Source organism: Thermobia domestica, chromosome 1 (genome assembly GCF_964235325.1).
Source record: "Thermobia domestica chromosome 1, izTheDome1.hap1.1, whole genome shotgun sequence".
In the NCBI taxonomy this organism is placed as follows: Eukaryota; Metazoa; Arthropoda; class Insecta; order Zygentoma; family Lepismatidae; genus Thermobia; species Thermobia domestica.
In genome coordinates, this window is record NC_137454.1 from 277,594,804 (window position 1) to 277,613,737 (window position 18,934).

General features: G+C 33.4%; 1 protein-coding gene across 5 annotated transcripts in view; it reads left to right on the forward strand.

The window, feature by feature from the left end:
* The first annotated feature begins 1,762 nt into the window (after positions 1-1,762).
* The window catches only part of LOC145661112 (extracellular matrix organizing protein FRAS1-like), a 3,375,101-nt gene continuing 3,357,929 nt past the window's right edge, over positions 1,763-18,934 (forward strand). For all 5 annotated transcript variants that reach the window (XM_081726561.1, XM_081726566.1, XM_081726573.1 and 2 more), the window contains exon 1: positions 1,763-2,217. In XM_081726561.1, the coding sequence (XP_081582687.1) occupies positions 2,154-2,217 (64 nt within the window). In that variant the 5' untranslated portion in view covers positions 1,763-2,153. The remainder of the gene's footprint in view (positions 2,218-18,934) is intronic.

Consider the following 18,934-nt stretch of genomic DNA (forward strand, 5'->3'; position numbering starts at 1 on the left):
AGGTTCTCTTGCGCTTCACTTTTAAATTGAGTACTCTGTATCTGGACATTAATGCGATTTAAAAAAAAAAAAAAGACTTCTAGTGACTGTTTCTAATGTTTTATTTTGTTGCAGAATTTCTTGTATTCTTATTTCATCTGAACTTCAATAGAACTTTACACGCTAATAATAATAATAATAATAATAATAATAATAATAATAATAATAATAATAATAATAATAATAATAATAATAATAATAATAATAAAGAGATCCTTATTAATTGACGAAAACTAAAGTACTTAGGCCCTATGCAATTTGTAACATGAATCACACAACAGTCGGTTTAAATGGCAATAATACAGATCTAAAGGATGCTTCTGGAAATAAATGTTTATAAATGTGAATATGATTCATTGGAATAGCTGAAGCTATTTTGAGCTTTCCTTTCAACTAATTATTTAACTATTCATAAGCAATGAGTCGCTTTAAGATAACAATAGTACAGATCTGAAGTGATGCTTCTGAATATAAACTGTTATAAGGACATAATTTAGATTCGAAGGGAGACTCCAGATATATTATGATATTCAGAAATCTTATTTTCTAAACTTTTCTTGAAACAAATTACTTCTTAACTATTCATAAAGTTTGAATTGCTGTAACATAGCTAGTATAGATCTAAATATGTACTTCTAGAAATAAAGTGTTATAGCTAAAATTTAAACTTGAGGGAGTGGCTCGAGATACATAAAGTATTCAGAGAACTTCTTGTTTAGAAATGTACTTTCAGCTAATTAATTAATTATTCATAAAGTACTAAGTACTTCATCATGGTGATAGTGGAGATATGAAACTGTAAGCCAGCATCTTAGATGTTATGGGTATAATATTGTGATTCAAATGAATATCTTGAGTATACCAGTTTAAAATATTCATATAGTGGTAAATCTGATATTTTGTTGTTTTGTTAGCAAATATCTGTTAAAGTCATCGCGGTACATACAAGGTTGGAAATGGAATTCCAGAACTAAGGGGACGGTCATTAGTAGATATAGTATGACAGGGGCGCACCCACGCAGGGGTCTACCGGGTCCGGACGCCTCCTTAAACTTCGTAACTCATCATACGTTTGTACTCTTTTAATAAAACTATTCTGTTTAGGAGAGAAATAATTGATGTATTCTAAATATCTGATCTTATTCATTATCTGTACTATTTCTTTTCTGATAAAAACAATCTAGTTTTATTATTTTTCTTGAGAATATAGGTGGGGGTGCTTGAAAATTACGTATAGTCTTTTTTTCAGCTGTAGAATAACAACCGTTCGATACTAGATAAACACAGTGTCCTGTGTTTTGGACCCCTCCAGACAAAAATTTCTGGATGCGCGCCTGCAGTATGATCGGGCTAAGTAAGGATAACGGTAGCACAATCAAACTTTTGTGTGGGACCAACTAAAGTTCTCCCTGTATTCAGACCGTTAAGTGTTTTTTTTTCTTTCTTTTTCTTTTTTTTTTAACTTGAGCGATTACTTAAGGGACTCTGTCCCTTCGCATTTTTCCTCATGTCCACCTCTGGGTACACGTACAACTATTTTTTCGGCATAAATACTGAAATTATTTTTTGTAATAATAAATTTCCTTGCCTTTTCGTAGCAAGGAAGTAGCTATTAAAAATAGACAGGAAAAGAAGGAAGGAAAAATAATACGCATGTGAGAGAGGTACACGACTTTCCTTCGCTGATGGGTTTGCAACAGTGGTGTCTAGTCGCATTGATAATCACAACCACTCCCTACGGTCGGCGGCAGTTTCTTCACGCGTGTGTTGTGTTGAAAAATATCCTCTCTTTTCCTCGAGTTGAAGTTTACAGTGAGAGCATAGTGCTGAGATCGGTTGCGGTACTGCGTTGGATATCCAGTAAAATGCTTAGTATTATTTAGATTGAGCATAAGTTATATGGATTATTCATGATAATAAAGTAGTTTAAGAAATTGAGATCCGAATAGAAATTTGAAGATACATTGAAATGCAGTTTCACTACAATAGTTTATTTGAGACTTTCAAACCTAAATATAACTGAAATATAATTGTATTTGTTATAGAATTAATGAAAGTACAAGAAATAAAGTGTACTGACCAATCACGGACAGCGAAAGGAATTTGATAATAATATGTTAGTTGTACTTTGGATCACATTGTGCTTAATTGCACACGCAGGATTATCCTCTTATCTAGGTAAGAATACGAATGATTTCATTAATTGAATTAGCATCTTGCATTAAGCAGTATGTATTTAGTGTCCAGAGTCTGTAGTTTAGATTTTTTGTGGGTAAGTTGTGATCGGAATGCGAAAACTATGGAACTACATATGCATTTGTGTCACTTCAATTATTGTTAATTATATACATTATTAACCCCAAAAAAGCAAACAGGAAACAGCGATATCTGCTGTAGCACAATATTTTACACAGGGGCGGACTCAGGACCTACTCCGAGGGGTGGTGGTAAAAGATCATCAGTTTTCTATTTTACTCTGTTTTTGCAGCATTGCTATCTGTGTTACTGATAAGGGAGGCAAACGCCCCTTCACTTCCTTGGATTGAGTTTCCTAAAAGGTTAGCAACAACGAACGTATACTCCCTATAGGCGATAGAATAAAATACCACTTATTCTTTTCTACAAAACTGAATAATGTTTTTCATTTCTGTTAAATCAAGAATGTCAAAATGAAAAAATAAATAAATAAATAAAAATTGGGTTTAAAGAATACAAAACAGAATTAGACGAATTCTTTTCTGAATGAATTTTTTTTTCATATTATTGTATTACATTATTAATAATATTTTCATAACTTACAGACAGAAAGAGAAAACTTTCCATCTTTTTCTTATCATTAGCAAAAGATATTTCTGAGTGTGAGTTACGTGATTTGATATTTCAGAGACATGTCTAGCAGACAAGAGTTTCAGGAGGATAAATCTATTGTGAGTTCCGTAGTATAGAGCAACTAATGGTATTGAATATATACGATGGACCATTTATCTACTGTAACTTTTAAAGTAATAGATAGAAATGCTGACATTTTGCACCATTTTAACATCGACAGGTGGACATACTTGAAATCCTCCTCAATACCACCGCATAAATCGTGTTCCCAACCCAACATAAAGTTGTAATATTTCAAATGGCACTACATCAGGATATTATAAATTTCAAATCTACATGTTAAATAAATAAATAAAAACACTTATTTTTCAGTGCTGGACACTAAGTATTCTGCAGCATCACAAAAGTACAAATGCTGCAAGTCTTTACAACAGAAAATCACAATTAAAAACGAAACAGTTTAACGTCCCATGATTGTGCCCAGTAGGATAAGGGACAGGCGGATGATTACGGCCAGTAAATGATAAGGGGAGAGTTGGTGGAATGAGAATGTGGGAGGAAATGGAGAATCCTGACAAAACCCACGGACATGTTGTACTTTTAGGGTTGCCAACTGGCCGGTTTTTCACCGGCCTGGCCGGAAATGTTGCTGTTATTTTGATTAAAGCCGGTGACCGGTACAAACTTCTTATTAACTCCTTTATGACAGTTTTTTTCAAATTTGTATCTAGTTCGAAGCAATCACAACTAGTTCGAAGTATAGATTTAGAAAGTAACTTTCATTCTGTAAATTAAAATCTTACACCCCTGACCATCTATAAACGATTATAATGTTTCACACAACCTGATAGGAAAAAGAAGAAGTTTTCCCCCCACCACGCCTAAGTACAGTTGAATGTTCGTGTTTTGTCTTCCACCATCAGCCCCCTCACACGGAGGTATAGAGTGTATCTAAATATGTCTAAATAATGAATTACAACTTTTATAATAACACTACGTATTTTAAAACCGTAATTAAAACCTGTATTAGTGAGGTAACATGTGCTATTATAAGGGAAGTTTAATTGAAAAGTTGTATTCAGTGCTTAGAGTGAGCCGGTTATGCATCCGAAAGTTAGAAAATCGGCCGAAATGGCATACTGGTAAAAACAACTTATTTAAATTGTAATTTGCGTATAGAAAATGAAAAACGATTTTACACACATAAATAAGTATGACGTTGCCATTGAGTCAACAAATGTGTTTGTACTATCAAAGATTTCGTTGCTGATGTTTCGAAAGAAATAACAGTTCCGTATCACCCTATTCAATGGTAGAATTTGTGCTCTTGATTTTTTAAACATTTTTGTGTGAGCAATTCCACCCTCCTCAAAAAAATTCTAACTACTGTACTGCCCGCCTGAAACGTTTAATCTGGATCCGACCCTGGCATTGACAGGACTCTTTTTGTTTTAAATTCAAAATTATTCTTTTCGCATTGTCTGGACTTATATGTTTACAATTATTAGAAAATTAATGTTGAAAACGAGACGAGAGGAGACAAGAATAAGCTTTTGAAAATGGAAATGAGATTGGAAAGAATCGTTAAATACTAGATACTAGAGACGAGACGAGAGTGTGTACAAAGCCTTGAAAACGAGACGAAAAAGCATATGGGCATATATGTGTTTTCTTATGTTAATCCATGTGAAGGTCGCGTTGGATCACTATGATATTGTAAATGAGATTTTTAAGTAAAGGTACCAGCCGTGTTCTTGCACATTTAGATCGACGATATGCTCTAGCAAAATCTCAGAAAAACAAAATCATTTTATAGATATCTGTTTCTGTTTGGCTAATGATAGTCGGGAGTAAAACATTTACTATATTGGTCCTCACTCACTCCCTCTCCTTCTTTAGATTTTTCACAGTAAGAATGGTTAAAAAATGTCAGGAGTAGAGATGCATTCTAGGGTTCTGTCAAAATTACTACTCTAAGTGGTCATATTTGTGCCATACCGTCACCTCATCTGATGTAACTTTAAGCACTGGTTGTATTGTTTATTTTCCTTCCTTTTGGCAATCGGGGTTGTGACTTAATGTTCGGAATGGCAAAGGATGGCAGGGTTGGTAATTGAATGTGTATTTACTTATTGATACAACAATTTCATAATAGTATAAAATCGAAAACCACTTATACACACGAGCAAAATGCATTCACACTTCCATTTCTCATATATTGCAACGTTAGACAACCAACAATATACTTGAGGTTCGCTGGATGAGAACCACATAAGACGTTCTACAAGAGTAATAGCTTGTTCGAAACATGTCTGTGGCAAACAGCAAAACAACAACAACAACAACAACAAAAGGAAAATTTTACATGCCTCTGCGACGAAAAAACCGGGTAGAATACGCCGTTTAGTATCTACAGAGCGATTGATATCATGAGAAAGTCACAAGAGATCTTATTTAACCTTAGACATACCTAGAAAAATCTAATGTTGAGTCAAACATTCATTTTATTTTACAGGTTACAGTATTTTGTAAAATCTCTGATTCCTTTGCTTTATTCGTTTTAACCTTACCTTCACTTTTGTTAGTTATCAGTTTTAATATCTCTAGTAAAACTTTATGAAAAAAAAATCAGGTCAAGGTGCTTTAACTTATTTGTTTTGCGAGAATATTTTTATCAGCAAAGCCATCGTAGTTTTTTTTAAATGTATTATTATTATTATTACTTTCATTTCCACATTAAAGCTAACAAGAATATTTTCTGAAGATATATTACTAGTTTTGAGTGTGTTCGCCAAATGAAACAAAAAAGAAAGAGAAGAAACGAAAAGATAGAAATAGAAAAGAAAATATTCTAAGAAAGTTAAAACAAAATAAGTAGTGTGTGTCACATCAATTTACGAAAACGATTGCATCAGTAGAAAACATGTCATATGTTTTAAATATGACAGATAGTCATATTTTGTGAGCACATAACATGAGTTTGTGCAATTTAATTCCTAATTAATAATATAAGCATATTTTATTAGAGGCATGTACGATATCAAAATAATAGGAGTTCTTTCTTGTAATACGCCATAATATATCATTTACTATCCCTTGCTATATTAAAAGTAATCGAGAACTATAATTTTGTAAAGAAAAATAAACAAAAATGAACTAAAAAATAAACAAATATGAACAGCGATGAATGTTTCGGATAATGTTTCAATTGGAGATATCTCCACTCTCTTTTTCTCTCGGTTAGCATGTGCATGATTCTTGCATCTCATCTTTAGATGGAGAACTTTGAGTAAAGAGAAGTCATCACACACCATGCAAGAAGAAATTAAATTTAAAAGTGTTAAAATGACTTGCAGTAAGTTTGAACCCAGACCGCACGATTTCCAACCTATTGCCTATGACACCACGACTATTCTTCCGCGACTGACGCTTCCTGCTAACTTGAGAATTTGTCATGAAATGGTAGTCGGAGAGAGAAAGAAAAGAAACAAAAGTTTGATTTTTTTTTAAAAAAAGAAAAATAAACATAGAAACTTTTGGTTTGTCGAACGAAGGCTTAAGTAGCCAAATCTCGGCGAAGACAACCATTTTAAAGAAATCTTGAGCGTGGCACAATATATTTTTCTGTCATAGAAACCTGTGTATCTTGGTAGGTATTCAATTTATTACGCTGAAATCTAAAAGGAACGTCTTGTGTTCTAGAATTTTTTTTACAGATAATAATAATAATAATAATAATAATAATAATAATAATAATAATAAAAATAATAATAATAATAATAATAATAATAATAATAATAATAATAATAATAATAATAATAATTATTATTATTATTATTATTATTATTATTATTATTATCTCGTAGAAGATTACAAGCTAGGAGCTTATTATTGCTCAGGCCATACCATTACAAGCAGAAACGTGACATTTGACGAAATATTGCGGTTTTGTTTAGCGTTGCCCACGAGATGAAGAATTTCTCATCTCGTTACTAAAACTAAACAAAGTCGAGACAAGAATAAACATTTTCATTCGAGACGGGATAAGGCTAACTCAAATTATCCTCTCGCTTTCGAGGTCAGACGAAAAGTATTGTAAACATCCCTGGTAGCGGCGTATTTAGTACATTGTTTAGGGGGGGATTGACAACCAGTAAGAAGCATTTATGTTGTACTTACAATGCGAAAATATAATAATGAAATTATTTAGGGGGGCTTGAGCCCCATATCCACCTCCCTAAATACGCTACTGATTTCTCGTCTTATCTCGATTCACGCAATAGTAAATGTTCACTCTTTAAGTAACAATTGCTCTGTAGACTGAATCTTATACGCTATTTTGTTACTTCGTATTTCTAAGCTCATCGAATTGTGGTCTGTGTACGTATCTTTGTAACAAAGCTTTTATAATTAATTCTGCATATCCTAAAGGTTAGTTTGAACTTTGTGGTGGACAAACACCGTGTGCGTGGGGTTTCTCGGGGTTCTCCCGTTTCCTCCCACTTTCTTCATTCCACCATTTCATTCATTATTCATCATCACCGTCTCCTTTAGCCTAACCGGCATAACCGTGGGACGTAAAACTTAAAGATTTCATTTCAATTTTCATTTTTTCCTAAAGGTTAGTTTGTTATATGTCTTACTGTTCATCGATATTTAGTTATCTTTATCACAGTTATATTAATTAAAGGGTACAGTAGAATACTTTTTAGATGAAACTTTACTGGAACGGTTTCGTTTGAAATTTGGGTAGTAGAGTTTTAGATCTCTGCATAAACAGTTACCCACAAAGTATTATAAAAAGTTTTTTAAGTTCAAATGTTTAGAAAATTTTGGACTTAACACCTTTTACGCAGCAAATACAGGTATTTTATTTTTTCATTACGAATTGTTCCTCAAGTGAGCTCCGGGGGTCAAGAGTAACCCTTGCCTCTGCAGCATGAAGTGTAAAATCTGGAGGTGGGTGCGTATATTTGTATGAATTTAGATGGCAACTGTCGTCGATGATTAGAAAGTCAATATGGGAGAACTATGAAATGTAAAAAAGAGACGTGTGTCATATTGTTATAAAATTAAAATGCGAATGCATTTTATCAGATCCCAAACGATTATTGTCCAATATACACGGTTAAAGAAGCACTTTGATTAGCCAAATTTAAAAGATTTACCACTCCACAGGCGGTGTTTTCTTCAACGCCTCCGCGGCGAAGTCGGAAGAGAACGCGACTAGTAATCACAAGTAGTATTGTAAAAAAAAAAAAGTTTTTTTTTTCTGTGAAGTTTTTTTCAATAAAAAACATCGTTTTTTTCATGTTTTTTTCAAATGTCTGTTTTTTTTCTCGCAACTATTATTTATTGATTTATGTTGCAGATTATTGAAATAATCAACCGAACTTGAGTCGAAGCCCTCGTAACTTAGTTGTTTGTTTCTTTGTAACTATACGAGCAAAACTGTGTGATTATTCTTTTCGGACCCAGGTCATTTTTGTTGTTTTCCTACATTTTCAGTTAGTGACCTATTGCTCAAAAATCATTTATTCGATTGATATGGTTAAGGCCTTGTTTTTAAGAAAATGGATGTGGCTATTTTTTGGTGTAAGTTGCATTGCAGTGTTGTCAACGGGTGGGAAATTATTGAGGGAAATGTATGGGTGAAAATTTACAAAAAAATCCCTAATTGAATTTTTTTTTTTTTTGTATCTAGCACCACTGCTGCCATATGGGTTCAAGTTACCTAAAAAAATCTTTGGTGTATTGACAAGGTACAGTCAGATCCTGAAGTCGGTTGTTTCCATTCAAAGAGGGAAAGAAAAAAATCTCTGTCATCATACACATGAAATTTTGACACTTTTTACGCCTCAGAAGCAAAAATCGAAAGATATGCCGTGGCTACAGCTTCTCTAATTATCCTAATAAAACTTTTTATGGTACATTCTCTAGACCAAAGAGAAATCTTTTAGGTAGTGGTACGTTTGTTTCAATGTAGCCAGCAAGAGGGAAATAATAGAGGGGAAAAGGAAAATATTCAAAATTTTTCACCTAATTGTTTTGGCTGGAAAAAGTGCCATCAGACAGACGAAAGCTATCTGAAAGCAGGCTTTTGTACCCGAAGAATATATCCTACAAGTATCATGACGATATATAACAAAGTAAGCATGAAATGAAAAAAAAAAAATCTCATTCTACCTCAGAAATTCACCATTTCCTTACCATTTACAGAACATAGTTTATTATAAGCCTCAGCTGTACTTCCCCTAATTATTCTAGTGAAACTTTTTATGGTGCACTGTAGGGATGCGCACGAGTCGAGACACACTTTGTAAAATTCGAGACGAGTCGAGACAAACGTATTTCTCGACTCGAATTTTTGAGTCGAGACAGCTCTTAAAAATCTCGACTCGACTCGAATGTCTCGAAAATCTTTCTATAAATTTTAATATTATTTTGAAGAAAGTACTCATTCAGAAACACTCTGCACGAGAATTTCGAAAACTGCAGGACTTGTCAGGTGTTCGAGGAGTGCTGAGGTGATTTTCTTTAACAAGTGGCGAAACCAAGGGGAAAAGACGTTAAAATGTCGAGGGGTTGGGCGCCTCCCACCTCGTTACATTTGTCCGACGTCGTAGGTTGGATAGACTGGTAAAACAGGACAGGCAACGAACTGCGTCGGAACCAACATCAGAGTTTAATGTTGGGCAAAGTACAAGTATGTCTGAACTAGTGTTGTAAAATTTCCGGAATTTTTGAACAAGTTGGTAAAAAACCGTTTTTCTTCTTGAAAAATTGGAAAAATTGAAAGAACAAAAATATTTGTATTAGGTTAATTTTACTAGTAATCATTATCTATATATTAAAATACTAGATTTACGCGTATATGTTTGTCTCCAGTCCTTTCGACAATGAGATCTTGAACCCACAAGTGCTAGAAACGTGAAGTTTTCATTGGTCGATTCCAAATTTTGTGTAAATTGTCCAGTTCTAATTGAATATTAAAAAAAAAAAAAAAACATGGCAATTAGTTCTTTGTTACATTTTTAGGGGTACAATGGAAGTACTGAAATTTTTGAAAAAGTAAAACATCATACCCTACGAGTTATATATTCCAACATCGCATAGTTGTATATAGGGGCTGTATATCTCTCAGGCGTTTGTTTCATGGCCAAATTATAAGAAAACGAAGGATAACCATTTCTCCAGTCTAAGATGAATCTTCATTGTTTGGGGAGTTTTTTTTCACAATGAACTCCGTATATCTCTGACATAAATTGTGTGTGTAATTTATTTACTTATTACGTAATGCATGCAAAAAGAAAGGAAACATTGGTCATATATGAATTAGAAATTCCAACTACAAATGGGCTCAAATCTTGCAAACGGTGCGAAATATTGAAAAAAAAAATAATCGAAAAAAATTTCCCGTTTATGAAACCCCTTGCCGATTTTTATGAAGGCGCCCTTCACTTGTATCTGTACAGTAACATGTACAGATATGAGGAATGACAAGGAGATTCATTCTCATATGTGAGTGATGCGCTGTGTAGAGAGCGCAGGTTCAGCTAGCTGAAAATTAATAGTCTGCACTTATTTCTATTATGTCATTTATTCGTGAATGTGCATTAATTACAGAACTTTTACAGTTACATACAAGCCTACCAACATGAAGTGTTCCGGTTGCAACAAATAGGTCTCTTTAATGAAACTGAGTTCTTAATATGCTCTTTGATCTAGTGAAGTTTTGTTATTTTAACCAAATCACTTCTTAAGAGAAAGAGCAGTAGGCAAACTTCACTAATACTCATACACTAAAACATATAATTACTATTATTTAATATTTTAATATAGACACTTATATAAACTTTATGCACAAAATCCTGTATGTAAACAAACACATGTTTTCTAGTGCGACAGATTATCTCTTACAATCAAAATGAAAGTGACTATGTTTCTAACTTAATAACTCCTGAATCATCAGACCGACTTCCATAAAATTTTCAACATAGATGAGGTTCGGGATGATCTTTATCATTTCACTTTGAAGGTTAACCTTTAGGGAAGGGGAGAGGGGAAAATGACAGATATTAGTGTCGAATCCATAATTTTCGGGGTCGCTGAAATGAACATTGACACTTCCGATGCCCTTTAAATCAAACTTCGGCCCCACAACTTGGAGGAGGGAGAAGATATATAAAAATTATTGAAAATGACCGATATTAGTGTCGAATCCATATTTTTGAGGGTCGCTGAGATGAACAGTGACACTTCCGGCTGTTTAAATAGAAATTCAGTCCCATTAGTATTCTAAGGTGGGATGGTGACATGTAACGGTAATTGAAAATTACCGGTATTAATGTCGAATCCATAGTTTTGGGGCTCCATAAGTTCATTGGTGGCCCTTTGTGTTCAAAATGAAACGTATTCTCCCCGTGCGAAGAACGGATATTCTGCAAGTCTGTAATAATAACGAACGGAAATTTCACATACTCAATCCTTTAATATTTTCTCGCTGCTCAAATTCACTCACTTGTGCGGTATATGTGTGTAGTGTAAATAAGATCCTCTCTCTTTTTGAGTTTTTCGAAAAATATACAAAGAATAAAGAGGGATTTTACCAGAAATCAGAAAAATAAAAAGTATAATTAGAACCTGTTGCTTTAAGTATTTTTCCGTTAGCCAAATATATTATATACAGTAGGACGTCGTTAATCCGAACGTCAAAAATTCGAAACGTCAAAAATCCGAACCCGGTCCCCAGAATCTTTTTACATTTTGTCTTAACGTTAGCGATAAACAAACAATAGTGTGTCCGTCGACGTTGAGTGAAGTCAGTGTTTTAACAAAAGTTCATTCATATTTTGATACATATTTTTATTGTATGTTGTTTGTCATACATATTTTTATTTTTATTTTCTCTTAGGCCTGTAAGTTTTAAGCGTGACTTACAAGATCAGTGTAATTTAGTGTACGAGCAGTTTCTTCAGAAACATTAAATGTAAGTAGCCTTACGTTCGGTATTGTAATTACTATATGTACTGAATAACCACTGTATCGATTGAAGAACATACCGTACAGTATATGCAAGCCTAAATGGCATTTTTTGTCATTTTAGAAAATCCGAACTACTTGTAGTCCCAATTAGTTCGGATTTTCTACTTCCTACTGTATATTCTGCAGACATGTTACAGCATGTAAGATTACTAGCATCAGGTCAAAAAATAGTTCTAATTTATATTTTCTTGTTTTTGCCAATATTTCCGAACATTTTTTTTCCTAATGGATTCAAAATTTCCGGAAATTTTACATAGAACAAGGAAGATATCTCTATAAAATATGTTTAACATATTAACTAAAATGATTCTGGCCCGTTATTTTAACACTTCCCTGCCATCAAGGAGGAACTTCATAATATTGCTTAAGATAATTTTAATGCGCCTATACTAATTAAGCTAAATAGGATTATATTTTAGTTTCTTTTGTAGCCATGACTCCATTCTATCACGGTGCTAACTTTGAAGTGTTTGGTTGAGTTGTGCACAAAATTTCCCTATTCTAATACAAGAAACATAAGTACTCAATTATCTTAACTCTAAACTAGTAAATACAAAACACTTTTAATTTTGAAAGCATAATATAATAAAATAATATTCGAAAATTTCAATTTTACCAAAATTTTCCGTTTTTTTTCCAAGCTCGGGAGAACCGTAAAAAATTGTTGTTTTCAATCCAAAATTTCCGTTTTTTTTTCAGGCCTTCACAACACTAGTCTGAATACACATTGCACTGAACACTCCTAATGATGGACCTCCGCAGTCGATGACCCATTCATGTAACACCACGACATCGGCAACTACGACTGAAATAAACACGTGCCCATCGCCACTGGACCTAGGCACAGTGGCAGAGCGTTGCATTGTCTGACGAATCCCGATACCTTCTTCATCATGACGATGGGAGGGTGCAAATCCGTCGGATTCCAAGGGAACAGCTCCTTGACACTTGTACTGCGAGACACTTGTACTGAAATCGGGCTGCGGCTTAATTATTATCTGGGGAACATTCACGTGAGCATCCATGTGTCTAGTTGAGCTCGAGCAAGGCAACATGACGGCCGAGGCGTATCGCACACTGCTTGCAGACTACGGACACTCCCTCATGACGATCATGTTTCCCAACGATAGTAGTATTTTTCGACAAGATAATGCACCATGTCACAAGGCCAGGAATGTGATTCAGTGGTACTAGGAACACAGGAGCGAGTTTCAAGTGATGTGCTGGCCCCTCGACTCGCCGGATCTGAACCCAATCGAACACATCTGGAATGTGATTGAACGTGACGTCACGGCGCATCGCCCCTCCCCGGAATTTACGGGAATTAGGTGACTTGTGTGTGCATATGTGGTGTCAACTCTCTCCGGCGACCTACCAAGGATCATTGCATCCATGCCAGGACACGTCGCCGTTGTTATCCGTTCCAAAGGTCTACATACTGATAATTAAGTAGGTAGTTATAATGGTCTGGCTGACGTGTGCGTATATTTTAACTCGTACATTTTGTCTCGACTCGAATTTCGAGAGAGAGACTTCGAGTCGAGACTCGAGTCCAGACAACATTTTCTCGAGACGAGTCGAGACAAGCTTCGATTCGACTCGTGCGCATCCCTAGTGCACTGTGTAGGCTAAGGACGAGGCTTTTAGACACTGGTACGTTTGTTTGAATGTAGTCAACAAGAGGGAAATAATAGAAACAAAAAGGGAAATTTTTCCAAAATCCCCCCCCCCAAATCTGGAATTAAAATTTTCTGTAGCTGGCAATACTGCTCTTAGACACACACACACACACACACACACACACACACACACACACACACAAACTATCTTAAAATAAGTTTTGGTATCCCTCTAATATTTCCTACAAGTATTGTGACGATATCTAATAAAGTAAACATGTCAATAGAAATATCTCATTATACCTAAAAGAATCACAGTTATCTTTCCAATTAGAGAACAAGGTCTACTGTAAACCTCAATTGTACTTCCCCTAATTATCCTATTGAAACTTTTTATAGTGCGTTGTGTAGGGCAAAGACGAGACTTTCATACCTTGGTACGTTTGTTTGGATGTAGCCAACAAGAGGGAAATAATAGACAAAACAAATACTTTTTCCAAAATTTCTTCGTAAAAGCTAGAATTAAAATTTTCTGTAGCTGCCAACACTGCTACCAGACAGACGGAAAATATCTTAAATTAAACATTGGTACAGCACTAATATATCCTACAAGTATCATGCCGATATTTAATTAACAAAGCTTCTAGTTACCAAAAATATATTACGGTAAACAGAAAAGTACGGAAAAACTAGAAAAATCAAGGGTTAGAACTTAAATACGAATTTTTCGTGCTCCCCTAATTACCCCATTGTAACGATCTGCACCCGCGTTTGTTCAGTAAGGACAAATGTTCGACTGGCGTAAGTTGATTTGCACTCGGACGTATAGGTACGGATTTATAAACAAAAATTTCGATTTTTTTGCCCAAATTTAGAGAAATTATAATTTCCCTAATTGGCAACACTGCGCGCAGGAACGTCCAATTATTATTAACAATTAGGTGTCCATCCGAGGTATCTGTCTGGCAAGTCTCAAGGATGTCTCTACAGCGAAGGAAGCTGTAGGGAAAGAAGTAAAGGAAATTCGAAATTCGAAAATTCTCGAATTTTTGACTGGGGTGAAATTTGAGAAGAAAATTCGACTCCCAGAACAAAAAGAAATTAATATGATAAACTATGGTCCAATCATATTTGGCAAAAATAATATCCCGATACTTTAATTCATGAACACACAGGAGCGGATTAAAAAAGTGACACACCCGTGTGTGTCACTTTGGCCAAGTAGAGGTGGGATCAACAAGTGGTAATGGGTTTTTATACTAATTAAGCTTTGAGGCAGGCTTAATTCCGAGACGAGTCCTTGTTAATTTGAAGATAAATAGCTTTTAGAAGCTTTATTGGTATTTATTGAGTAGAAAATATGTGTTAAATGACAATTTATGATCATGAAAATCAAAATTCTTAGAAAATATGGATGGAAGTTGAAAATAAAACCTTATTGTTGTGTTTTGGTAATTTGTTTGACCATTTAGTATCGACTATATATGAAATGATGTTCGAAAAATCCTGGACACTTAAATTCTTAGAAATTACAATTTACTCAAGTTTTTTTGAGAGTTGATGCAGGGCCAAGTTGAAAATAAATTATTATTATTGACAACACACGAATTTTAGAAGAAAGAGTATAAAGAACTACCTATCTTCGTTATACGATACACCCTATAGATGTATTGTTGGTATTTATGATAAGATATAGACCTTCACCCGAATGGGTCTGTGAAAAATTAGGGTTGACCGTATCATTTAAGTTTACAACTACCATCAAATTTAATTACAGTGGCCTTCACAAGAATAGCAGAGTGACCCTCAAAAGGATTTTTAATATTTGGAATACAATTTACGCAATTTAGTTTACCGTGAAAAAAAATGATTTTGTTTGGGATTATTGTCTATTTTTAGAGAGTTTTGTTGACAGTGCATTCAATGAATGTGAATGTCCTTCAAGAAATTTTTTACTCCCTTATAGAAAAAAAGAAAAAATCGAGGTGACATTGAACTTTGAAAGGATGAAACCCTTGACCATGTATTAACCCCTTTTTAAGACACAGTTAAGCTGTTTTTCCTTAAAAACTTTATAACGTTTGAAAATCCTTTTTGTTACATGATTTTGTTTTCCTTGAGTTTTTGTAAAGATTGTGTTGAGATACTATAGGGGTTTACAATGTCAACTATCCTTGAGACGAAACTAAAACATTCTTTGTTTAGTGTAGATTAATGTTAAGCTTTTATGAATAATAATCATAAAAGTTATATTTAAAGCTTTTACATAGGATTAGATATTAACCGATCATATAAACCATCAATTTCTTTAACCAAATCTTCTTCTGATAGGCATGTCCAAAACTCATTACCCTTACCTTTACAAATATCTAGTTCTTGCTGCATTAGGTTGAATAACTTAATACTGTTAGGATCTCTAAACTTTTCGTATATTATCTCATGATTCGGATATTTTTCTTCTGCTTCATTAAGAGGCTTATATAGGCTTCTCTTTTGACATCTGATAGCATAATAAGGGAAAGGATCATTAAGTTGGTTCTTCTTGTATATGATTAGGCAATTATCTTTTGAATTATCGTCTGTATATGGTGCTGCAATTTCTTTTAAGCCTTCGTTTTGAATTCTCAATCTCTCCATTGTTTGTTCTATTTTCCCTACTCTTATTTGCAACTCTTTTTGGTCTTCTTGAATCTGTTTAAAGTCTTGTGTGAAGTAATCTTGTGTGAAGTAACACTTATCATAAAACTCATTTGAAATCCAAAACGAGATACTCAATATTAATTCTTTTCTTACATATGTTCCTGATACTAACAGATCTTGTTTATTTGTTCCTTTTTACTCAGCTATGTAAATTGAGTTTTGGTGGTGCAGATCTGGCCCACCTAATTTCTTGTTATAATATCGTAGGAGATCTTTTGATTAATCTAACCTTCCCGAATGTTTAAATTCTTTCCCCCCATTTTGACACAACTTAGTAGCATTGAAATATCATATACTCTTATCTATAATCAATTTGAAATCACCAAAAATACCATACCAATAATTGTCTTTAATCTGTTCGTAACAAATATCGTTTAAACTAAGAGAACTATCCATAGTACCCATATTTATTGTTTAGAAAAGAATTTTTAACTCTATTTCGTTACCATCTAGTTTTACTATGTAAGATGTACCCTTTGTTGTTTGAAGAGTAACGTTTCGTTACCCTAATCTCATTCATACTAACCTTTTATGGTTATTATTCCATAAAAGACAACATCTATATTTACACTACAACATTACTTTTATCTATCCAACTATTATGTGAATCATCAAATCCTAGCCATTTAACGTATACTTTGTTACCTTTCTTTCTCAACACCTTCTCCACCAAGTATTCATCTTTGTGTTTCGTCTTTAATAGTTCTGGTTCGTAAAATCTGCCTTGTACATCCTCTTCTTCTAAATCTTTAATTCTATACGTAGATGGATTAGATGGAATAACTTCGCTAATAACAAATACTTCTGTTAACGAATTAGGTCTATATCCTCTTTCAAATAATCCTTTCCATTTACTTATACGAACATAATCGCCTAATTTGTATTTGGGTTTAACACGCTTATATTCTTTTTGATAAACTTTCTCCAATATTCTTCGTTCATTCTTCTTGTTAACTTCTATAGGCTTCAAACCAATTGTTCTATGCACACGACTATTATATTCGCTAACTAGTGTTGGTAATATATCTATCCATTTATAATTTCCTTGCGTTGTAAACTTCTTCCATATGTTTTGTTTAAGTGTTCTATTGAATCTTTCAACAACAGAAGCTTTCTTACCGCTATAGGTTGAGTAATGATTAATCTTATTTATCTCCATCAACTTCTTAAATTCCTTATTGTAAAACTCTTTGCCTTGATCTATTTGTGAGTTATTAGGCTTTCTAATTTTTAATTTTGGTTCAAACGCTTCTGTAACATTTTTACCACTCTTATCTTTAACGGGAACAGCAAAAGTATATTTCGAAAAGACATCAATAATCGTTATCAAATACTTATAGCCTTTATTTAACTTGGAGACACCTTTTAACACACCACTATCCATTTCTACAAGATCAGCTTGCCATAAGTCATCTATACCTTTAGTAATAACACACAGTCTAGGATAGTTCTTTCTAGAAGGTTTGTGAATTTCTTGTATAATGTCTTCTCTAATACCTTTACCTTCTTTTAGTCAATCTTTCTTTTAACGAATTGAGATTTAGTAACACCACATACAGAAGAAATACCTTTCTTTAGATATCTTCCATTCTTTGTTTGTTCTATTCTAATGGTATTTTTCTTTGTATCTATTGATTTCTTACACTTAACACAATACATCCTATTTATTGTATAGAAAATCATTTAAGTTCTCTTTCTACGTACATAATAACAGATAGTAATTGTCCTTCAAAAGCTGAATTTTTATTTGCTTGAAACGTGATTATATCACCATTTTTAACGTCTAAAGGAAAAATTTCAACTAAAGTATTGTTCAAAAATATATGTAGATAGTATTTATCCAAACTTAATTCCATATGCATTATTTTCCCATTATAGAGAAACTTATAATCATTCGATAGATTAAATATTCTAAAGATTGGGTCTTTAGCATTCTTAGTTCTCAATCGACATAGAAGATTTATAGTTTCTTTCTTCATAATGAACATATTTGCTTCTTTGTTTGATTTTTGGAAATCTTTTGTAACAAATTTGTTTCTATCACTTTCTAATTGACTATTTATTGACTCAAGCTGATGAAAAGTTATTACATCTTGTTGGTCAATAGCATCATCTACATTAACAAGTTTTTCTTTTTAAAATCAATCCATGTTATATTATTTGATGTAAAAACTTTATTTAGATCACTAAGGTTTTTGAGCTCTTCGCTAATGACATCATTTTTCCTACTTTTAACATTACCAAAGATATCTATATTTATTATATACAAAATTTATATCTATTTAACAGCGAGGAGAACAGTTATACGAGCTCCACCAAAATCAATCAAATCACCATTCTAATCTCGAATTGAAACTTTGAAATTATTAAATTTGTTGTGATGTATTGGAAAAAATATCTTTTCTCTAGGCTCATATATAATTGGTTCTCTAAATTTTGCATTTGTTCTAAACGTTGCTATTAAATCTGTTTCGTTGTGTGTTGTATCTTTATTTTTAAAATCATACCTTCTGCTAAATCACAGTGAATATTTATAGTATCAAATGGATGGAACCTTGGGGCTTATCTCCAACATGTTCTGAGTTTTTAATTAACTTCTTCTCGCTAAAACCTAATACAGTGTTAATAGTATCTAAGGTTATATTACACATACCGCTATATATTTTAACTCTATTTTTCTTTCTGTCTTCGCTGAATTTAAT